At 48.3% G+C, this 24981-nt stretch overlaps 1 protein-coding gene across 1 annotated transcript in view; it reads right to left on the reverse strand.

The window, feature by feature from the left end:
- Fhl2 (four and a half LIM domains 2) overlaps positions 1-24981 on the reverse strand; it is a 41829-nt gene that overhangs the window by 802 nt on the left and 16046 nt on the right. The window contains exons 3-5 of the mRNA XM_057751323.1: positions 16149-16323; positions 6067-6236; positions 3182-3368 (exon numbers count right to left, since the gene is read on the reverse strand). Of these exons, the coding sequence (XP_057607306.1) occupies positions 3182-3368; positions 6067-6236; positions 16149-16323 (532 nt within the window). The remainder of the gene's footprint in view (positions 1-3181; positions 3369-6066; positions 6237-16148; positions 16324-24981) is intronic.

Here is a 24981-nt window from a genome sequence, read left to right on the forward strand (position 1 = left end):
AGGCGTCTCCAGGTAATCAGTCTCCACAGAGCTGAAAAAAGGCATTACACTTTGATCCGCTTCAACCTTGTGCCTACTGCACATGCGACCTTCGGATGAGTGACGGAGAGTCAGGAATTCACGTATAATCATCAATCCTACAGAGCCTCAAGGAACTCAGGGCGGGCACAGAAACCGGTTCCAACAAGGGTGTGATAACACGCTATGAAGTGCCTGCCTGGGCTAGGTGTGTTGCTCAGGTGTTGCCTACTGAGTGTGGGGTTCTGGCTTCCAACCCCAGCACTGTGAGAAGGAAAGTGCCTGCTCTTTCCTGGATTAGTATCTGTTTTCTCCTGAAATGAAACCTGCTCCCCACGAGAAAAGGGACCAGGATCCTGTGTCTTTGCTGGGTGCTGTAGCAAAGGGAGTAGATGCCGGGAGGCAGATGAGGTGTGATCCTTCCGGGAAAGGCCAGGGAAGGACCAGCCTGCAGAGGGATGACCCTGGGACCAGCTCTAGGTCAGGAGCGGGGGTGAGAGAAGGGGCTCGGTGAGTCGCGGTACAGTACAATGAAGGAAATGGGGTCGCAGGCCGGAGCTGACCCTGAAAAAGTCAAGGACTGAGCAAAACCACGGTTTTATCTTTTCTGCAATGCTGGAGGCAGGCCCGGGGCCAGGCATGCTATGGAAACAATTGATCACTGAGCTACAGTCCTGCTCCAGTATTGGTACAAGCAAACTAACTAGTTTCACTTCTCTCCTTTCTGGTGACTCATGTTTGACTAGTCCTCACGAGATGTTTAAGGTTCACAGGGTGCTGATTATGCTATCAACGACAGGTGGTCTATATGGCCACTGACCACTCTGCAACCAAGAAGAATGGACTACATGGACTTCTGACACAGTTGCCGTGTGTTCTGGTGAAATTTAGATGACGAATTTTTGATATCAGTGTGATAAACTATATTGTGACAAAGTAGCCACACCCACACCCGTTCTCACCCAACTCTGACTCACCAGGTAGTTCCTATTGTAACCCTTTCACACCGAGAAAGTGTCAAGTTTTTTTCTCTTTGGCAAGTCACGCTAGGGCTAGATCTTAGCAGTGGTCTCTAATGAAGTGTCTGTGTCCTTCCAAAGGCCACTTCTGCTCATGATGCAGGGATGTACAGCAAACCTCATCAGCCTTCTTTCCCTGAGTAGCTTGTCGAGTGTTTGTTTGTTTGTTTGTTTAAAAAGGAAAAAAAGCAAGTTCTTGGAGCCAAGGGTATAACACAATGGCACAGTGTTTGCTTAACATGTGTGATGCCCTGAGTTTGATCCTCAGAACCACAAGGGGGAAAAAAAAGCAAAATGGAGTATCTAGTTTACATACAAATTGTCTCATGTGTTCCTAAAAACCAGTGCCTGGCCCCTGGCCCTGGGCAGAGCCAAATCAAGGCTTCAGACTTGATACTGTAACTTTTCTGCATGTCTGTCACCTAGTCACCCCTAACAAGATTGAATTAGCAAATACTGAACTAAGAAACACAGAGTAGGGGCTTCAGAGATAGCTCAGAGGTTAAGAGCATTGCCTGCTCTTCCCAAGGTCCTGAGTTCAATTCCCAGCAACCACATGGTGGCTCATAACCATCTGTAATGAGGTCTGGTGCCCTCTTCTGGCCTGCAGGCATACACACAGACAGAATATTGTATACATAATAAATAAATAGAAACACAGAGTAGGTTTCTAAACTCCTCCATTATTTCATCAGAAATCTCATCATCTCAGAGATGTTCCCCCTCCATGTGTTCCTCTTGGAATATGAAACACTTTAATAAAATTTACAACCATTGGCATTAAAACTGTGGTCAGCCACACTAGGATGCTTGAATGAACCTTCTCTGATGTACTTCCTTTGTTAAGGGACATTGTCTTTTTACACTTGGGCACTATATGAAAATGCTATCTCCCCAGTCAGAAAAAGGTGGGGGGAAAACACCCATGTCATTGTCATTGGATGTGTCTTCAAAAATGCACTTATTTGAGAAGGGAGCTAGAACACAGAGACGGGGGCTTCATTTGTCCAGTGTCAACCAGAAACACAGATGCCTGGGACCTCAAACCTCCTGCTGCTCTGTGCACATATGTGTAAAGACCCTGCAAAGCTACAAAGGAACATTTTTGTTGTTCTTTAACATACATGTCTGCTGACTGTGGGCCCACAGTGGTGGGCTGGTAACCTTTTGTCAACTCAACAATCTAGAGTTTATCTGGGAAGAGGGAACCTCATCTTGTAGGCAAGTAGGCTGTAAGGCATTTTCTTGATTAATGATGAGTGTGGAAGGAGGGCCCAGCCTCATGTGGGGAGTGTCTCTCCTGGACAGGTGGTTCTGGGTTATACAAGAAAGCAGCTGAGCAAGCCATGCAGAGCAGGCCCGAAGGCAGCACCCCTCCCTGGCTCTGCTTGAGCTCCTGCCTCCATGTTCCTGCCCTTATCTTCTCTTCATGCTCACCTGCAAGCAGTAAGAGGAAATCAACCTTTTCCTCCACAAGTTGCTTTTGATCATGGTGGTTATCAAAACAAACTAGAGCAGATGGAATGAATGAACGGGGCTGGAAAATCCACTTCCAGAAACATTCCTCCATTTGACAGAACTCTCACGATTTTCTCTCCCCACCTGGCCACCGATTGGTACATGGCGAATGTTTAGTCTGAAGCCATCTAGTCTCCACCTTCAATATCTTCAGCATGTCTGATACCGTAGACCAGATAACCGGCCGGCCAGCCAAGCACATTTTGAGCTCTCAGTTTGTCAAACAGCTTGGGCACTGTGCTATGAACGAATGACTCAGAATGTGCCCTGTGTCCCCATGTAGCTGCGGTCTGTGGTCAGACGAGTCTCACTAAGACGGCATGGACACTTCCATATACCAAGTCTGCTGTTGGGGCCGAAATGAATCCTACATTTTTGCTCACGTGATTGTAACGGGCTCATAGACCCAAGCAGAAACACTCAATGAGAGGCTAATGGTTCTCCATGACCCGGCAAGGGGAAGTTCTCAGTAATCTGCCGAAGCACAAGCAGTGTGCCAAGGGTGGGCAGCAGGGAGGCAGAAAGGTAGACTGGGCGCAGAGCCTCGGAATGCTAACAACACCCGTGCTAACATTCTAGGCCTCCGCGGTGCCTATCCCTGGCAGCAGCCTTCCCGGGATGCTTACCACTGATGGGGTTGGTGCACCCAGCACACTTCTTGGCGTACAAGTCGCAGAAGCAGGTCAGGCAGTAGGGGAACTCATCCCGGGCTGTGAAGCGCTGCCCAGACAGCTGCTTCTTGCAGGCAGTGCACACGAAGCACTCCTTGTGCCAGGGTTGCTCCCGGTAAGTGACACCTCCTGTGGTGATGGGCTGGAGGACACAAGTGCGAGAGTCAGGGCCACCCCGGTTTCTGGTAGGCATCTGTCACCATTATTCCCAGTGGACAACGCGAGACAGCCCCGGCCCCCTGCAAATGTCCGGTTTGTTGAAGGGGCGAAGGAGCCTCAAACCTCAGGCACCTCGTGTTATCCCCCTTACCGCTGTCACTCTTGGCTTTCTCCCTAGTGACCATGGGTCTTTAGGTGTCTCTAGTGCAGGGGAACAGAAGGTATGGGTGCTATGGGGCTTTGTCACCTTCCCAAACAGGAAGGTGGCGCAGTGGTGCGGTCACCATCAGAGACAACACTGAGGATGCTGATGCCTACTTCTGAGCAGCCCTGTCGCTCAAGAGAGAGCCATGGCTAAAGACCTCAGCACCTCAGTTCTAGCTATGACATTGCACTGATAAAAAGGGAGACAAATCTCTGTGGAATATTTCTTTAAATACCAGCGCACAGTGAGCTCTCCAGCTCAATCCCTGTGCCCAGCTTGTACAGTAACTAGAGAGTCAGGAAGGAAGAGGCTTAAAGACACTTGGTATATCTGCTGCTGTGACCTGAAGGGTCCAGCATTCTGGGAGCCTTTATCCTTACCCTGTCTTCCAGACATAGAAGGTTTGTGAAGGAAGCTGCAAAGTGGCAGACAGCTCTCCATCCCACAACTGTATCTAGTCACTTTCAAATATAGATTTTCTCAGGAATTTAAATGCTGGGTGAAGAGCTGAGCCAGAGATCGGGAGATGTCAGCTTGATGGGCAGTGGTAAAGGAAGGTGGGATGGAAACACTCCAGGCCACACCTCGGTGTGGCAGCATCCGGCAGTTTCTGGGGTTCTTGCGTGATGCTCGTGCAGCAAGATGCTATTTCTGTGCTACAGAGGACGCGACCGAAACCCAAGCATTGCCCAAGAATGAAGTCATAGCTGGATAATGACAAGGCAGGAAGAATCGGGACTCTTTCTGCCCTGCTCTCTTGTCATTAAGTCATTCATCAGAGACCATTGGCCAGTCACTCCGGAACAGAATTTATGGAAAATATTCTGGCCCTCCGTGCTCTGAGGAGATACAGGAGGCGTGGCTCTGTGAGGTGATGTTTCCTCTGCCTGGAGGCTCTCCTCTGTGCCCTGGACCCCACGCCCACTGTCGCCTGCGCCTCATACTACTCCACCCCTCCTCACCCCCTTATTAGCCCCTTACCACCCCACCTCTCTTCATACCTTCCATCCCTCTCCCTCAGCTCTCCTCACAACCTCCACCCCATTATTTCACACCCCATCAGCAGGTTCGGCTTCACTTCAACATGGCTTCCTCGGAGATTTCTTCCCTAAGCACCCCCAGTCTCCATGCCCCAGCCTAGCTGGTTCCTCTTGTTGCCTACTCTGTGAACAATCTGTCCTGTCCCACAGGACATGTATCAAGACACCCACTGGCTGCACAGTCATCTCCACCTAGGTTAAAATCCAGCCCTTGAATGTGTCCTGTCTGGCCTCGGATCCCTGGCGCTCCATGGCTTCCTTCATTGTCTGAGGAGGGATGTGTCTGGCTTGAAAGTCCTGAGTGTATTTGGGGAGCACATATACAAAGGCATGCACCCCACAAGGCTGTGCCACCTACACTTTAGCAACTAAAACGACCACACGGATGGGCATGTGACAGAGGGAGTTACTCAGAGGAGGTGAGTTACTCAGATGGCAGGGAATGCCATCAGGGTCTTGCAATGTGAAGATGATAGGGATGCCTATGGGTTTGTAGGCTTGACCATGGGGCTGATCTCAAGGTCAATGACTCCCAAACAGAGATGGGTTTTTGTTGTGCATAAGTACAAATGAAGAGACTTTTAGGCCTCACATATAGATTCTATGGCCATCAAACACACATAAGTGAACAAGGATGAGATACCCGCCTTGCTGACAGAGTTCATGATGGGTAAACCCACATGGGAGCCTCCCCCACCACATCAAGATGAGCCTCGCTAAAGAAGACCAAACTGTTTCCAAGATAGAAGGGATAGCTGCACAGCAGAAAGATATTCCAGAAGAAACAAGAATTTAAAGTATGGGAGTGTTCAACAAAGAACAACCATCAATGTGGTGGGGGCCGGTAGAGCAGGGAAGTAAAGGGAGGAAGGGGACACAGGTACGCAGGGAAGTGGGGGAGGGGAGGGCACAGGTGAGCAGGGAAGTGAGGGAGGGGAGGGCACAGGTGAGCAATGAAGTGGGGGAGGGGAGGGCACAAATGAGCAGGGAAATGGGGGAGGGGAGGGCACAGGTGAGCAGGGAAGTGAGGGAGGGAGGGGAAAAACATAACTTAAAAAGGCTGGCAGAAGTCCTAATGGCAATGAGGCCCTGGAAGTGTTACCACCCATGGAGCTGTATGTGGGAGAGAGTGGCTCTTGTTGATTTCAGATCAGCAGAACAAAGAGAGGGACAGGGAGTTTCACTTCCCTCCACCATCAGGCCATAAACATTCAGAAATGTTCTGGAAGGCATGAAGTTTTCTCAGAGCTCATCTCTTTGAAACAGAGACCGGATCACAGACCCAATAGATCAATGCCCAGACACCCACAAGAACAAACACTCAAGGCAGAAACGGCCGCGCCCTCGAAGCAGGGAGATGGGATAGTGTTCCTGCACGGCAGCCAGGCCAAGGACGGGAAATGAGAAGTTCAAGAGGCCCCGGGGGAGCTCAGCACCTTTTTGCACTGCACGCACTGCAGGGCGTACTGCTTCTCATAGCAGGGCACACAGAAGTTCTGGTTCTCCTTGGGTATGAAGCTCTTGGTTCCAATGGGCTGCTGGCAGCGCTGGCAGGTGAAGCAGGTCTCATGCCAGCTGCTGCCCTTGTATTCCATCTTGCGGGTACCTGAGGTGGGAGGCAAGAGAAAGCGGCAGATGTCGTTAGGCTGGCTTGGGGTCCCAGTGATGTGCCTCCAGAGCCTGCTACCACTGAGTTTTATGATACAGCTAGTCCCTCCTGCTCTCAAAGGCTCGCCTCTAGCTGGAGATAGTTGCTAGTTTGCCTTTAGATGCAATGCTTTACATGTCATCCTAGGACAGGGTAGGTACGTAGTAGGCACTTGAGAGTTACCTTAGATACGGTGGTTGGAAATGTTAAATGAAATTAGAAACTGAATGCTTCTCTGCATTACAAAACATAGATGATAACTACAGGCTTAGCGCATTCTTACGGGGTGGTGTTGGTGAAGGTTGCCACATGGGGATAATGGTCCCCTCTACACTCATAGTTTAACCTTCCACGGTTTCTGTTATCTGCGGTCAAACTTCAGTCAAACTGAAAATATCTAATGGAAAATTTCAGAAATAAACAATAAAAATAACAAAAAATAAACAATTAAAAACAAACTGCACATCCTTCCGGGTAGTATGGTGAGGTATCACATTCCCCTCTCCAACTTTGCTAAGGATGGGCACTGTCCTGTTGCCCCGCGCATCCACAGTGTGTGTGCTACCCACCCGCCTCAGTTACAAGAGCAGCTATCATGGTAGCACAGCCCTTGGGCCCACATAACTTTACCTAATATTACCATGTCCAGTTTACAGGTTACGTTTTATCATAAAGCAGAGGAAACGCAGGCTGAGTACTATCGATGGGTCTCAGGCTATACTTGCTAAGGATGGAGGGGATCCTGCCGTGCTTCTACTAATCAACACCCCCTGATTTCCAGTGAAGCCGAAGTGACTAGCACCACTGAGGTGGCTCAGCAGGTAAAAACTCTTCCTGGGACAGCCGACAATCAGAGACTGATCCCCAAAATCCACCATAGAAGGAGCAAACCAAGGGGTGTCCTTTGACCTCTACAAGAGCACTGTGGGATATGCATGCCCCGTCCACACTCTGCACCCCCCCACCACACGTATACACAAACAGACCCACAAAATAATAATACATAAAAGAAATGCCCGTGGAGGTGGTGATCTGGAGCCTCCAGCCCAGTGCAGGGGGACACCCCTGCCACACCTGCCGCGTGCAACTGGCCATGAGGCCCATGTTGTGATGGATCCGTCTGGTCCTCCACACCGAGCTATGAACTGGAACTAAGTTACTCCTGGGTCACTACTGCCACTGGGTATTTCTCCCTCTTCCAATCAGTCAGCACGTTCTAAACAACAGAAACACGTTTTGCTCACTCCCCCATCCGCAGCCCTGACCAACAGCTAACACTGTCTTTATTGACTGACTTATTTTCATAGCCCCCACCATGGACGTACATTTAGACAGTGAGCTAAATCAAAACCAAAGCTGTGTGCGAGGACCGTTTGTAGGAAGCGGTAGGGCTGGGAAAGGATGTGAAGAGGAAGGAAAGAGTGGGGTCTCTCTTACATGTGATACCTCAGGGGCAGCCCACAGCTCAGTCCATTGGCCAGACCCAGGCTGCTGTCTGTTTCCTCAATGCGGTTTATTTTGTCTGTCTTATGGTATTGAGAATTGAGCTAAGGGGGCCTCTTGTGTGTTAGGAAAAACCCTTCCGCTGAGCTATATCTACAGCCCACAAACGGGGTCTCCGTAGAGCCCAGCCAAGTCTATCCATTTACTTTTATAATCTCTGGTTGGGTTTTTGTTTTTCCAACAGTACAAAATAGTTGAGTTTGTAACAGAGACTGTGTCATCTGCAACTGCATAAAAACATGTTTCTGGATTTAAAGAAAAAATGATAGATAAGGTGTTGCTGGCCTTGAACTCACAATCCTCTTGTCTCAGCTGCTAGAGCAGTGTGGGGATTCTCCCTGCAGTACAACTTCTGGCTTTTGTGGCTTCAATGGGAGACCTTTTTTCAGCTGGGATGATCATATAAAGGAAGTTGAATATGGGCTGGGTAAAGACACATCCGTCAGACTTCACTTGGGCCCCAGGAATGTGGTGAGGCAGCTGGAGGGGCCCCACTGCTCCAGACCAGGCAGAAGCAACTGGATAACAAGTGGCTGTGGACCACACCTTAACTCTCAGTCTAAACAGCAAAATGTGGTCTCTGCTTTAGCTGGCTGGAAGGCTGGTCAGGAGACATCTGTGCCGCAGGTGGCTAGGGACACACCGAGAACTATTACATGGTTAGTAGGCAGCATTCTTGGGCCATGTTCTCAGCTTCTAATTACTCAAAGAGCAGAAGCTCAGGTTCTGTCTTACACAGACTGTGTAAAATGTGCAGGGCACATGGGTGGGTGACACGTAGTGACTTATAAAGAGAAGGTACACAGTCTGCCCTGGGGTGATGGGCCCTGAAGTGAAAATAACATTAAACAACCGGAATCTGGGTGAGACTGAGTTTTAAATGAGTTTCCTTGGCACCTGGGGCCTGGCTCCTCGAACACCAGGTACACTCAGTCCCCTGCTCTTGTCTGAGCAGTGCTGTTAAGCAGGCCATCAGTCAAGTGACTTCTCACTGAATACAGTTAGCTACAACGCTCTCCAGGTTTATTTGGTGTGTGCTCAAATAAACGTTTATTGTTTCTTGAGACAAGATCCAATTTCATAGCTCTGACTGCTGTAGAATTCATGATGTAGACCAGGCTGGTCCAGAATTTGCATCTCTCCTTCTGTCTCTACCTCATGAACACTGGGGTTGTAGGTATGTGTCACCAGGCTGGGCTCTGAAATCAGTCCCAGGGCTGAGGGAGTGTACCTTCACAGAAAGTGCTGGAAAAACTGCCCACTGCCATGGCTGCAGAGCTATCATGGATGTTGGCTAGCAGGGGGGCAGGAGATCATCTTCTGTTAAAGGGGCTTGGAGCAATCTCCATCAGAGAGGAGCAGACTGTTTAGAAGAAGGGGTCCTAGTCCCATCTGAAGAGACATGCGAGGAACCAGGAACATGTGAGTCTCCTCGAGTCTTCCTCCCTCTGATATCAGCAAGAAACCTACTGACAGGGGCTAGCATTCAGGTTGTTAGGACTGGCCAGACTCGGGTCAAGCTTAGGATGAAATTCTCATTTCTTGCCTTATCAGTGTCCTGTATGAGGCTGGGTAGGAGTAGGACTTGGATTAAACCTCTGTCCTGTAAACCTGAATCTACTACCAATGCTACACAGGAGCCTTACCTCATTCTTTTGTTTTAGGTTTTAATTGGTGTATGATACTTTATATTTATCTAACAGGGCATAGTACTTTAAGTAATGATTGTAAACAATAATTCGTGGTCAAATCACAACCATTTCTAGGTACAGGCATGTCTGTGGTACTAGCCATTCGGAAGGCTGAGGCAGGAGGATCACTTGAGCCGGAGTTTCAGGAAAGCCTGGCAGTGCAGAGAGATCCTGTATCTTAAATGCTAAATAGCAAAAACAACAAATCTCCTGGTCCTGATGCTGCTGTGAGTGTGGTTTTCGAGGGGATGACTGGCTGCAGCCAGCAGACTTAGAAAACAGCAGATCACACCCCTGACAACAGAGAGGTCTCACCCAATCAGCTGAAGACCTTCTAAGCAGAGATCAAGGTCTCCTCCAGTGTAGGAAATCTCAGTATTAACTCAGAGATCACCTGTGTGCCTCCAGGCTGCTGCCCCATGGAATCTGGATGTTTTTGTGGAAGCTGAAGTCTGGGGATGCCCCTCAGATGTCACACTTTCCACCAACACAAGAGGCAGACCCTTGACCTCTGCACTCCCTAACAGCCTGTCTTGAGTCTATCTCAAAGACAGGTGAAAATTTCAAAAAACCAGGTCCTGGCTGGTGCTAAGGGTTCACATCTCCAACATCCTCTTGAACTGAGACTTCTGAAACACTTCAATGGATCATGGGCAGACAGGTTTTGAAGAGTTGTTGGGAGAGGAGGCAATGTCCCCATGGGAGTCTGTGGCTTTAGAACTGTCATTTCTACCCGGGAGGGTTAGGGATTCAGAGCATCAACCAGGGTATGTTCTGGGCTGACAGGACGGAGGGAGGAGCAAAACAAACTGATCTCCCGTGGTTCACTTGCTGTTCCGCAAGGACATCCATAGCATCAGAGAAGCTTCAGGGGGAGCTGAGCACAGAGGGTCAATACTGTGGCACATGTCCTGCAGCGCACAGGGGGACATGAGTGTGGTGCGGTCCCATCAGCTGCACTGCTTCTGAATTCAAAGTCGCTCTGATTGGCATGACCACTTAACTGTGCACTGGTAGAGGAGACTCGTGCAGACCATGACCTCCTTGGGAGGTGAGCAGACCCAGGCTCACAGAGCTCCTGGTCACAGCTAGGTTCTTCTTCTTCCAGCACAATGGACCACATAGGGATGTCTCACTGGGATGGATCCCACGACTGCTCTTCTATCCCCTCCTAGAGAGACCGTGTGTGCTCACTACAGGGAAAGGGCTCTGGGCCTTCTGCCTTTACCTTCACCACAATGTTCATGAGCCACCCTGCCTATGTGAGCTTTCCTTGTTCACTTGTCCTGCACCCATGCTGGTGTAGTTCATCAAGATGCTGTCTCAGTGGCTCTCTAATGACACTTGTCCCTCCTCTGTACCTGTACTTCCCCAGGACCTGTCTGCCGAGCCCTAGGCACAAAAGATCCTAGCATGTCTTTTAGGCATGAAGGGCAGGGCAAACTGGAGGGACCAGTCAGCAGGTGTCACACAGAAGGGGGGGGGCACTGCAGAGGTGAGCTCAAACAGTCAAAGTGGAAGAACAGAGATAGGAGGAAGTAGAGACTGTGGCTGGGCTGCAGCTGTGTGGCTGGGCTGCAGCTGTGTGGCTGGGCTGCAGCTGTGTGGCTGGGCTGGAGCAGTGTGGCTAGGCTGCAGCTGGCTGGGCTGCAGCTGTGTGGCTGGGCTGGAGCAGGGTGACTGGGCTGCAGCTGTGTAGCTGGGCTGGAGCAGGGTGACTGGGCTGGAGCAGCGTGGCTGGGCTGCAGCTGGCTGGGCTGCAGCTGTGTGGCTGGGCTGGAGCAGGGTGACTGGGCTGGAGCAGTGTGGCTGGGCTGGAGCAGGGTGACTGCGCTGGAGCAGTGTGGCTGGGCTGCAGGCTTGGGAAGGGTCTAGAGGGACCCTGGCCACCAGAGGAACTGCAAACTGACTTTCTTGGGCTCTTATCCAGAAGACCATCAGAGATTTAATTTTTCTTTTTTAAGATAGACTTGTGTGCTGGGTGTTGGATTTGTTTGTCTGTTTTTATCAATTTGAATCACTGGGGAAGAGGAACCCCAATTACTAAAGTGCCCCCATCAGGTCGGCCTATAGGTTGAGGATTTATGTGAGAGGGATCAGGCTTTGGTGGGCAATGCTTCAGTGCCCACTGTCATACCCCTCTTGGGCCCTAAGTTTCTAATTAACGTAGCCTAGAATTTAGCCATCATGAATTGTCCTGCAGCTAGCTCTGCCTCCCTCTCTCCTCCCCAGCTGTGCTTTCAGGCTGGGCGCTTCCATTCCTGTCACAGCGTGTCACCGTCATTTAAAAGTATTAACCGGAAGAGTGTTGTAGCAATAAGAATCTACCTTACCAAAGGTCTAGTTATCTCTTCTGGAGAAGTAACACTTCTCGTCCCACATATCTCCTTCAAATACTTCCCATATGTCAGTCTGTCACCCAGAACGCTGCAGTATCTCTTCTTTGCCAAAAGCAAAGCAAGCCAAAAACAACAACAAAAACCCCAAAGTGTAGCTGGTTAGTCGCTCTCCCACAGAAGGGTCGGAGCTTGAGTGCGGTGGCTATAGCCCAGCAGCGTTCCCTGGCATGCAGGGAGGCTGCGAGCATTCACTGTACCACGTGTCACAATGTGACTCTAAATTGTCTCTTAAGCATCACGTACTCCACACGTCCATGGGACCTGGCTGCCGATGACATTGGGTTATTCTGCTGGGTGATTTAAATTTTAAAGTTGAAACTACAAACTCAAAACCCTTGACTCGAATTGGACTCCCCCATATCCCCCAACACAGGAACCACACATATGTGTAGAGGTCAGAGGTCAACCTTAGGTGTTATCCCTCACGAGCTGTCCACCTTGTTTTTCTCACTGTCCATCTTGTTTTGGGCGCACTGACCAGCCAACACTGGCTGGCATCTTCCAGATTCTGTATCATGTTTTAGCATATGATGACACATTCTCTGACAGTTCTTGTCGCCAGCACTGAACAGCCAGATTGTCTATGTTCCTGACCCAGCAGTGAAGGCAAACATTTAGGGAGAACGGGCGGTCACTCCATCTCCAGCATGCCCTTCTTTCAGGATTCAACTGCTTCTGGGACTTGTGGTAATGGATTATTATCCTTGGTAGAAATGGTTATTATATCCGAGGTGAGGCAGACAGACCACGAATAAAGGGCAACATCTTTCCAACAAAATGCAAGTCCCCACGAAGAGCTCACCATGGCCCTGCCACATGGGGGAGCACTACACATCTGTGGGAGTGGGTGACTGTGGCTGGGAATTGGAGCCTGGGTACACACTTGATCCCAATGACCAACCAGAGCTCTTCCTGTGAGCTGCCCGGCGATAAGAGTGGCCAAAGAATGGTCCCAGGACTGTCCTGCTGTCGCTCCCACTGTGTGAGGAAGCCCGTTTGCCACATGCAAAGCATGAATAAGAGAGATTAAAGGTGTCGGTCAAAGCCCGCCTGGTTAGATCAGAGTGGACACTGTTGAAGACCAGTGTGAACACTGCAGAGGAGCAGTGTTAATATTACAGAAGCCCCTCCTTAAATCCCTTTCCAAGCCCCCCCTTCCGTTCCGACATGGAGGTTTCACAGCTCACACACCCCTACGAGGGTGACAGGAATCAGGCACTTTCTGACTGAGCCATCTCCCCAGCTCCAGCTTCAATTGCTTTTACATGCATCATTGATGCTGCCACCAGCACAACGGAGTTTAAAATTTCCTTCGACCAGACACAGGCAGGGGTGCATACCTACAGTTCCAGCCACTAGGAAGCCCGAGGTAGGAGGATGGATTAAGCTTCCTCTCAACCCCTCCCCCTTAATATGTGCTTATATTTTCCAGATTGGTCTCAAATGTTTGGTCTCAGTCGTATCTGATTCTTTTGTTTCTGCTTTTACACAGACACTCATCATGTAAGTGGCTGTCCTCGAACTCAGAGATCTGCCTCTCTCTATCGATGGAGGGCGGAGATTAAATGTGTGCCCCATCACACCTGGCACCAAATATGATTCTTTGAGAAAAATACTTTAAAATGGCTTTATGTTGGTCTCAGTAACCAGCAGGGTGAACTGAATTTCTTTTAAACTTCACTTTCAAATTTAATATATTTGATAGCTCTACTTAAAAGTTCTCTGATTAATAAACTTCAAATTCTTAAGTAGTACCAAAAATAAATTAAAATTATGGGTATTATGAATAATGAAATATTTTAAGTGCTAAAATAGCTAACACATTAAGAAATTTCAACTTAAAATCACGCTTTCTCAATGTGTACTTTAAAACTCAGAATCCCAAGGTTAATTTACATTTTTAAAATCTCACACACTTTAGTGATGACTTGATATTACGGTGGTCTCAGGGGTGTATCACCAGCTGACAATATGATATTGTGATCTACAAACACGTTGCTGGCATCCGTGGCTGTTCTGGGACACACAGAGCCTGTGGGCCACAGAGTGGATACACCTGATGATTCTAAAGTTTCTCAATGTGTCTGCTTCCCCTTGATTCTAACCCTCCCTATAGTTAAAGGATTTCAAAGAAGAAGTCTTGACACTTTAAATTATTTAGTTATCTTACATTGAATCTGGCACTATGGCCCAGGCTGGCCTGGGAATACACTGTCCTCCTGCCTCAGCTTCCCGACTGGCCAGATGCAGGACCTTGTTAACAGTCAATTGTAAACAATTTGAGTTCTCTTGTCTATACAGTTTCTCCACTAGAGGGCGCCTGATGGCCTTGCTTGGACCACTGTCTGCACAGGCTCTGTCCACCTTCCCCACGCACCCAAAGTTACCTTTCCCTGAGTCCCATCTGCTCACAGATGTCTCTGTCCTCAGTCAGCTTGCCAACCCCCTTGAATCCAAGTGCCCTGCTTACTGGTGCTTCCGCCTACCTCGTCTTCAGGAAGGGCCTATACTTCCTAATGACACTCCAGGGACAGAAGCTCTTTGCTGGCTTTGTGTAGCTGTTCGGCAGCCATGTATGACACACGCTAAAAGCGACCTGGCTCTTAAAGTAATTTTTAAAAAGATGTATTTATTTATTATGTACACGATATTCTGCCTGCAGACCAGAAGAGGACACCAGATCCGTATTATAGATGGTTGTGAGTCACCATGTGGCTGCTGGGAATTGAACTTAGGACCTCTGGCAGCCAGTGCTCTAAACCTCTGAGCCATCTCTCCAGCCCAAGACCTGTATTTTTATTGGCTGAACCAGGCAACTTGCATCTGGACAGCCTTTAATAATAGGTCACGCAAAGGCTATTCCTCATGGTGGCCCCTGAACCTACCCCTATGCCTGTACCACCTTTTTTTTTAAAAAAAAAAAAAATGGGGGTGACATCAGAATCCTAGGCCAGGTTCTTTGAGCTGTTCTAATGCCCATTTTTACATCATGTATCTGCTAAGATTTGCTTCTTCAATCCCATATTTGCGCATGTGTATTTGTGTGTATTTTTGCGGTGATGGTAATTAAACCCACATGCCAGGCAAGCACTCTGTCATTGAGCTACACCGGCCCTCCATATATTTTCATTAACTTACCCTGACAGGTCTCTAATTCACAGAGATCTGCCTGCCTCTCCCTCTGGCATGCTGGGATTAAAGGCATGTACCTCAATACCTGGGCTGTTCTCTCACTTTTTAAAAGTAAAGATTCCTTTTTCCTTCACAAAACCAAAAGGAAGAGAGAGAGAGAGAGAGAGAGAGAGAGAGAGAGAGAGAGAGAGAGAGGAGTACCCTGTCTTTTCCAGGTGAAAAAAAAAAGACACCTTATCATTACGTCCAGTTCTTAACCCAGTTGAGGTTCTGTCCTTTTTGATGTCTGTCTGTCTATTCAGGACATAACTCCATGAGTCAGGGAGACCATGGGGCTCTGGGACTCCAGCTAAACAACCTGTAGCTCTTGACCAATCCTGACACCCCAGGGTACAAGTCAAGTCATAGTTGCTGAAATCACTGAGTACAAACTCAGCAAGCAGGGCAGAATGAGAAAACACATGTAGTGGGAAAGTGAGGGAGAGGAGGAGCTGTATTTCCAGGGAACGCCTGGCATTCTTTTCACCGGCCAGTTCTCTCTATTGACAACCAGCTGCGGATCAAGAATCCCCAAAGAAAACAATTATCTCCTTAGAGAACTTACATCGACTTCTTCTGTCATTATTTTCCACATAGCACAATATAGCGGTATTCACATAGCAGTTGCAAATGATTTTAAATACACGGGAAGATGCTCTATGTAAGCACTGGGCATTTTGTATAGGGAGTTTAAGGATCTCTGTGTGTTGGTGCCTGGACACAATGCCTGGAGACACCAAGGGGTGACTGAACATGCGTTCTACTTAGAGATCCCACACCTCCTAACGATACACCTCACCCCTGCATTTTTTTTTTTTCAATTTTTGAGACAGGGTTTCTTTGTATAGCTCTAGCTGTCCTGTAACTAGCTCTGTAGACGAGGCTGGCCTCCAACTCAGAGATCTATCTGCCCTGACTCCTGAGTGCTGGGATTAAGGGTGTGTGCTACCAACCCCACATCTTAGGTCACTAAACACATCTTGTAGTTCAGGGGACAGCACTGAAATATCACTACCAGTGTCTATGGCCAAGTGAGAGTCCCACATCACTAGACTGGCTCAGGCCCTCCTGCGCCATGTGCGCATGGGAAAGGCACGTGTTCTGACCTGGCATGATGGTCTTCTTGCATTCCTGGCACTTGGACGAGTACTCGTTGGAGTAGCAGTCGGTGCACAGCAGCTGCTCCTCCTTGGCGGCGAAGGGCTTGTCCACCAGCGAGCTCCCGCATCTGGAGCAATGGAAGCAGCCTTCGTGCCAGTGCCGGTCCTTGTAGGACAAGTCCTGGAGAGTCAGACACACAGTCAGAGGCAGGACAGAAAAGGTGGAGCTGCTGTCTAACTCATCGTAGCACAGGGACACAGCGAAGCCCTCAAGACAAACGTGGACACAGGTGGGCTGGAGCCTGGGAGCCTTGGTATGCTACAGTGCTAGAGTGTGTGTGTGTGTGTGTGTGTGTGCATGTGTGTGAAAGAGGGGGATGAAGGAGGATGGCTTTTGAAAACTGTCCTTCCTATACAAAGTATCTTCAGAAGATAGGCCACTGTGGTCACAGGCACAGCAGGGAGACCCTGGGTATTGGGGCATTCGGACACAGGCTCCAGGGCAGGATCTGGGGCCAGCAGGAAGTGGATCAGGAAAGAGAAAGAGGATCAGTATGGACAGCTGTGGGACAGGAGAGAAGAGACGGGGTGCCTGTCAGATCTCGTGTCACTGAGGGCAACAGGCCCAGGGTGAGAAAGTTCACGTCCGGATGAGTCAGGCTCTGTTCCTGTGAGCATGGAGTTCAGTTCATCCCGAAGGCTGTAGGGAGCAGCAGTGAGGCTGTAGTGTTGGACCGAGAAGGGCACAGGGAGGGGAAGACAAGGGTCAGCACTGGGGGGCGGGTGCACCGGGCTGCCTCTGAAGGGGAGAGAGGTGAGGGTTTGCACTGTGTTGCCTTTGTTGCCGATGGCAACAATATGCATATAGGGAAAGCTTTGAGAAGAGAGAGGCAGAGGCCTTAGTAAATGATAGCAGGGGGGGCCAAAGAGTCCAGGGAGAAAATCCTGTTGACTCTGTGCTGCCCTTGATCTTGCTTGAAGGATGAGAAAAGCCCTGCCTACATCGGCCCTAGAGTTTTGAAAGCAGCGACAGGGAGCGAAGCCATAGCCTGTCATGCTCAGTTTCACATTAGAAAGCCTCTGTTCCTGCCATTGCCACCCCGATCCCCACCACCATCCACACATCACTCAGGCAGAAACAGAGTACAAAGCTACCAAGTTTCCTGGGCTAAACCTTCCAGCTGAAAATCTCCCGGGCACCTCTGCTCAAGCAGAGGGCATCAAGAGCAAACATCCCAAGCGTTGCACCCGGGTCACACTTAGAGTGACACCCAGGGGAAGGGGAAAGTGTGACTTGATTAGAAAGCCCTAAGTGTCCCCAACCCAAACTCAAAACAGAAACAAAAGTACAGCAGTTCTCTTTTGCTGACCTCTCTCTCCTCTCTCTCTCTCTCTCTCTCTCTCTCTCTCTCTCTCTCTCTCTCTCTCTCTCTCTCTCTCTCTCTGTCTCAGATCCCAAGTATCAGTGGATTGGACCTTTGAGGAAGGAGACCAGGGACACAGCTTACCAACACGCTGGTCTCTCACAAGCCTGTGAATGAGGAGAGTAGGGCATAGGAGAGCAGAGGCCCAGCCTCTCTTTTACAGCTTTTTAGAATTTCTTTTTTTTTTTTTTTTTGGCAGGGAGAGATCACATGTACTTAAGTGAAATAAGGTATAAACTGCTTTAATTTGAACCTACTGGTCTGTGTGTTAACTCATTACAAACTGCTAAGTTAACACGATGTATATGTTATCATTATATATATATGTGTGTGTGTGTGTCTGTGTGTGTGTATGATCATATGCTATAGTATATCATTTGAAATTGGATATAACCTGTTTTCTCTCTATGCATATACCCTAGCTTCAAAATGAAACACATCAGGCATCCGAATCGCAGAGAAAATAAAGCAGACATAAAAAATAAACTGCAGAAATTTGCACTATTGATGATAATTGGGACTGTGTGGTAAGCTCACAATCCTACAGAGGCCTAGAAGGTAATTAGTGCTGAAGCTCAGAGACATTCCTCGGCCTGCTCACAGTCACACAGCTGGCTTTTATCCAAATCAGGCTCTGGGCTCAAATCCTGATTCAAAGCTGTGGCATGGGTCAGTGGAAGCTCGCTTTTGTAGACGTTAGCTGGCCTTCCTCTGGGTTAAGCCACCCTACCAAGGAGGGCTCTTGGTGGGAAGGTTGGCACTTCTTGCCATGGTAGGCTGCCATTGGACGGAAGCGAGGCAGCAAAGTCAGAGCCGCCTTTGTAAGCTGGGCTGTGGTTACCTGGTGGGCGACTCTGCTCAGGGAGCAGGCACCGCACACACATGCTGTCATTTTTATTAGCGAGAAGAAAAGCAAGAGTTTTGTTCGTTGCTTTTTCACAGGGGCAAAACACCATGCCCAAGGTAACTTAGAAAAGTAAGTATTTCGTTGGGCTTCAGGTTTTGGTGGATTAGAATCCAGGATGATGGAGCAAAATCCTGGTGGCAAGGAGAGCCGAGATCTCACATCTCAAAACCACAAGTAGGAGGCATGTGTGCAGTGCATTGAGATGACAAAGGCCTTTGAAACCTTAAACTGGCCCTCAGTGACACAGCTCTTCTACCAAGGCCACACCTCCTAATCCTTCCCAAGCAGACATCCACTGGGAACTAAGTGTTTAAATGCCTGAGACTTACAGGGGGCATCTCATTCAAACCACCTCAAGGAGCCAGGAAAGTTGTATTTGGGGGCAACCTTCAGAAATGACAGAAACAGAGGGAGGAAACCTTAAGAACTACAGTATGAAAGTGAAGCTGCCACATGTCACCAGTCCCTACCCTGGTTAATGAGTCCCTAGAAGGACAGAGTCCTTTGCGTTGATGTAATGAGACATTTGCAGAAAAGCTGACTGAACACTCTAAGGTTCCGTAGAAACTCTTTGTTCTTTCCACAGGGAACACTTCTGCCATGAAAACGCCACAGGTAAAGACTGCCCTGCTGATAGTCATGAGACACTTACAGGAATAAATATGAGCACTGTCACGTCCTTTAGACGGAAGCATCAACGTAGGGCTTCAGACCTGCCCAAGGTCAAAGCCCCTACTGACTTGACTACTCCTGATGGGACACTCTGACTTCTCATCCACAGACAGGAAGGAAAGGGCCTGTTCTTGGCCCCCACCTATGCTGCCCTGCCTTTCAGACTGCTAAAGAGTAGAGCCGAAAAGCAAAACAAAACAAAAACAAACAAAAACCATCCCATCCCACTCAGGGAGCCCAGCCAGGCATGCAGAGATCATAGGATGCCTAGCAAGAGTCAGACAGAGCACGCACTCCCAGCTGCCTTCCCACGACCAGGGATCTTGGGACGGCATTTCTCGAGGCTTTCCTAACTCACTTGCCTCTCTTGCACACACACTCGAGTGTATATGCACGAATGAACACACTTGCCATGAATAGTATAGTGCATATTAATCGTTCTTAACCCTTTCTAACAGACATGTTTTCTCTGAAGGTAAATATCAACCTCTGATTATGTTCCTAAATCCAGTGATGGACCAGAGAGAAAAACGCCACTAAACAGGGTTGCATCACCATTGTTGGCAGGTCCTGGATGGGTGGGTAGGAGGCTCGGAACAGGCCCGTCCCGTATTCCAGGTGGAGAAGGTGATGACCTTCCAGACTCAGAGTACGTGTGATTCACAGGCAGTAGGAGAGCCTAGTGTCTCGGTCTTTATGTGGTGAGTGCTGTTATGGGCTGGATATTACTGAGATCCCAGAAACAGGAGACTCAACAATTACAGAGCCCAAGAGCCAGACCCGTGATCCTCCATATACCAGCGACTTGACTGAGGGCAACCATTGAGTCTCTCAACCTCAGACTTCTCACCAGAAAACTGGAAGGGCGGTGCCTGCTATTGGTTGTGCCAGGAGGATGCCTTAATACACCTAAAGCGCGTGCAGCGGTTTCTGCCACATTGGGACTGCTCAGTGAATGTTAGCTCATAATCAGTCATGGAAGCGGTGGCCTGAACGTCACTCACTGGTACTACAATTCCACAGGAAGGTGGCAATGAAAATCAGACGTTCTTTCTCTCTTGTGCCTTCTTGGCTTGTTTCTTTGTTTTTGAGCTTACTGTGGAGACCAAGACACAAACTAAGTATTCTCTTTTCTTAGTGTCCCAAGTGTGAGGGTTCCAGGCATGAGACACCACACCGCATTAAAAAATTTTAACATCGTAAGAGCTCCCACAGGAAGAATCCCAGCACTCTAATTCCGCATAGTGCTTTTAAAATTTCCTCGGCCCTTATAGTCTAAAAATATGTTTCTAAATTCATCTTGCCTATTCCAAGCCATACGATAACCATATGAGACAAAGCTTTATGCTTATGCATGAGCAGATTTGAGACAAGGATGCAAAAAACTAGATGCTTCCCCCAGCATCACAGATTTCTACCTTCACTGATTCAACAAACCAAACTCTACTCCCGTTTTTGTTTGTTTGATTGATTGATTTTTAGGTGGCACATCAATATTAGCCCTTTTCAAACTGATCCCAACCTGCTCACCCAGCCTTGGCTTGCTCCAGCCCCACCTGTTTATGCCTCCATCCGTGTCTCTCCTCTCTGGAAAACGCTGCTCAGTTTGCAGGCTCAGCCCACATGTCGCCTGCCCCGAGAAAGCTGTGGCCAACACAGAACCTCATGCATGTCGTTCAGACTCACACATGCAAAGCCATACGGTACATCACTTATTAGGCCACTGGGCTCTTCCTGGGCTTCTCAGGCTGTGCTCTGAGATCACTTGATAATGCTGTCACATCTCCTCCTGATCTCTCTGCTTACTGCACTAACCAGGAAGTGGGCAAAGAGCTTACGGTGAGAAGATGGTGACTGAGACTGTGCATTGCACTTGCTACAGAGCAGAGTGGTTTCCGGACCCATCTGGTTTCAGTGTCTTGAGTCTTAGTGGGAGACAAGGTCTTAGTCCCAGGATTCCCTGGGGCTCAGAGGCAGTTCAAAAATGCCATGCCAAAAACTGAGATGATAGGTCAGAGCTGATCAACGCTTGACACTACACGCCACATATTCATCACGAAGACTGGGTGCCAAGTGATCTTTCCATTCTTTAGGTTCACAGCTCCAAACAGAACCTTGGTTTTCATGATTAGTATTATGACAGTATTGGCTAGTTCAGTTTTTTTCTATATTGTTCTGCACAAATGACTCAGATATCTACAGATTCTCAATCCTGAGGTTCAATTAACCACAGATGGAAAAGATTCAAAACTAAAACATCATCTGGATTGAACATGCACACTTTGGGCGTGGGCTAATAGTCCCTAAATAATACAACAATTCTTTACACAGTATCTATACTCCAGTGGATATCACAAACAGCCTGTAGACAGTTTACAGGATGCTGGAGGCTGTGTGTAGTTACATGGAAATGCTATACTGTTCTGTAGAAGAGACTTGATCTCCATGTTTTATTACTAACCACCCAGTCTCTTCCAGATACTGAGGACCACACTGCTTCATGAGCATTGACAATGACACTTGAATGTTGAAGAGGGGGGCAGCTTGAACTTGGTGAGCATGCATGAAGCCCTATGTTCATCTCAACACTGGAAAGAGGGAGGGAGGGAGGGAGGGACGGAGAGAGAGAGGGAGGGAGTTGGAAGGGAGAGAGAAAGAGAGAAGGGGAGGGAGGAAGGGAGGGAGGGAGGGTTGGGAGGGAGAGAGAGAGAGACTAAGTTTTCTAGAGAGATTGGAAAAGGGGAAAGACCTTTTCTATTTCCCAGAAAAACAAAGAGAAAACCACTAAGGCTAATCTTGAGCCCACAGGAAGGTCGTGAACTGCAGGAAAATGTTGCTATACACGGAAGAACAGCACAAACACTTCTTTTCAGACTATAGTTTCCCCTTTGAGGCCATTCCCAGTTGAGAACATGCTTGTTGCTTGCCTCCAAATATGCCCTTGTTGGGACTTCAGCTGAATTCTAGAGTTCCGCTGGGCCTTTACGTAGCTGGCTGTAGCTCTAAACAGCAGGCCCTGCTGCAGCCGGTGCCTTTCCACGGTTCCTTCGCATGCATGCTCTTCACCTAACCTGGGAAATATTTGGTTGCCGTTTCCCCAAACAAACTGCTTCTCAAGCTGATTTCAGAGAGTAAGGGGATTTGCTCACCAACTATGCCCAGCCTGCTGAAAAGAAGCTCTGCTTTGAGACTATTAGGTGATCCTGTTTCTACTACATTCTTTCAGATCCTTAGAAATGAAGTCAGCAGGCATGGAGGGCAGGAGAAAGGATGGCTGCCACACAGCGTCCTGGAGAAGGAGAATTTCCTCACATTGTTAATTTCCCTGACAGCTCTGTGAGATAAGCAACCTCCTTTGACAGATACGGAAATGGAGGCTCATAGGTGGCAGAGCTGGTTCCGGTCACAGAGCTTGCTGAAGATGGAACCAGGCATCAACCCAGGGAGAGCGGCTCCTGGGTCCCCTCTTGAGCGTGCGCTGAAGTACGTATGTCACTGAAGGACGCACAACACTGAAGGACGCACGCCGCTGAAGGACGCTGCCGGGCCTTCTTGAGCTGTGAGGTCTTTTCTGACAGAACCCAGCAAGCCAGCTTTATTCCTCACTCTGAAGGCCCCGATTTATTGAATTTCCTTTAAAATTTGCCCAAATAAATCCAGTATTCACCCTTTATTACACTTTTATTTTCCATGTTCTTAGATACCTAAGCCAACCACAATATAAAATTATTAATGGGAAAATCCAGAAATAGACGAGTCTTAAGTTTTAAGTTGCAACACATTTTGAGAAGCATGGCACCGTCTCAAGACATTTCACTTTGTCCCAGACGGGGCACAAATTTTCTTTTGTCACATTGTATATGCAGCTCCCAGCAGTGACTTTTTGTCATGCTGACGGTAGGGTGTCCTGGTGCTTGGAGAAATCATAACATCAGGGGTCCAGGAATCTTGGAATGTACTTTGGCAGACAAGTGGGATTACTATACCCACGATGTCTGTGCTCATTACAAAGTCTATGGACAGACTATGCATGGCGTGGCTAGCTCATTGAGACCTGAGGAATCGGGCCAAGAGACGGTTCATCCGACATAAAAGTTTGTGTATAGGCCTGATCCCTGGGCCCCATCAGTCAGAAGAAAACTGACTCTCTGAAGAGTTGCCATCTAACTTCTACACAAACACACAATGACCCACATATACCTACGGTCACACACATAAACATAAAGTCATAATAACAACAACACCAGTAATAATAATAATTAATAATAATAATAATAAATGAACTTAAACATCCTAATTTGGAGAGTACTGACTTGATACACTATTTAAAACTATTGTAATTATTATTTTGTAGAGAGGGTAGTCTTGGCTGGCCTAGAACTTGCTATGTCAATTGGAATGGCTTTGATCTCACAGAAATCCACCTGCCTTTGCCTCTGGAGGATTGGGATTAAAGGCATGATCCACCACACCCAACAAAAAAATCTCATATTTTTGAAAGAAAAAAAAAACTCAAAAATCATTCCAAAGAGTAAGCATCAAGTTTGCAAGAGGCCATAAAAGGAAGAACGGCGTAGCACTCTTAGCAGAGAGAGGTCCAGACGGGCTATAGGAAAGGCCTGCATCATGCCGACAGAAGACTGACCCCTTCCTAACAGCCCCCTACTCCACCGGTGCTCAAGAACTTTCTCAAACACAAGACAGGCATCTAGGTCTTCCCTGGGTTTGGGAGGACCAGAGTCTACCTCAGAGCTCACCCATTCAATCCCCCAAACAAAGACCTCCTAGATTTTCTGTTTAAAAACTTTTCAACATAAGTAGGAAACTGCGCCCTGATAGAGAGAATTGGTACCGATCCTATTCGTACTTTGGTGTTTACCTCTTAACTGACTAGTAAAGCCGGTGATTAGTTGGTGAATGTGCTTGGAGCTCCTGAATCAACCCTCCAGGCCACATCTGCTATCATTATTTATTCGCTATTTTTTTTTTAAGTTGAGTAGAGATAACACCTGAGCTTTGGCCTTGGTACCCACAGGTGAGGAAGTTTGATACAACACTCTATTCTGTCTATTCCGTATTTAACCTGTAAATATCCCAACCCTGCCCTGGGGAGTGGACCTGAGACTTCCCCTTAAGTCTCCACAGGCTTGTAGGATAAACACCACTGGAAGCTCACTATTCCAGGGATTGGCACACTGTGGTGGACGGGAGCAGGGGACACAGTGAGTGTGCCACAGTAGCATCAGAAAGCTGGAGAAGAACTATAGCCCACACCCGGCACCATTTCTGTAACGTCCTCATTGCTATTGGACAGGAGGAAGACATGGACCTTTTCCATAAGGTAGACAGGTGGCAAAGATCTCTTACTGACCACTGAGAGTCCATATCTGATCTGAAGTTCATGGCCGAGGCTGCGTGCAGGTGGGCAGGGAGCATAGCTTGTTGGTTAGGGACCTTTCGTGCCTGTCTGTGTCTACTTCCTAATCCTTCAGTAAGACCTTCAATTCTTCTAAGCCTCAGCGGCTTCTACACATGATGGGGTGAAAAAGTCCTTATCAGTGGGAGGGCCCTAGAGGGGTTTAGATAACACAACGGAGTCATTTCCAAGTGCGGTCATTTCCAAGTGCCAGAGCCGAGTAACTACCCAACGGATGCTAAGTTTTAAGATTAGTTTTGGCTGCTAGCATCCTCTACTGGCATCTTTTTGTTACTATTACCGCTCTTGTCACAGCGCCTCCTCAAGGTACACTGGAGTATGACAGCCTGTTCAGCGTCAGGACTTTGCAAAGACATAGAATATTCGGTCTGTTCAGTCTGAGCCCTCTGTTACAGCCAT

The sequence above is a fragment of the Chionomys nivalis genome, chromosome 19, assembly GCF_950005125.1.
Source record: "Chionomys nivalis chromosome 19, mChiNiv1.1, whole genome shotgun sequence".
NCBI lineage: Eukaryota > Metazoa > Chordata > Mammalia > Rodentia > Cricetidae > Chionomys > Chionomys nivalis.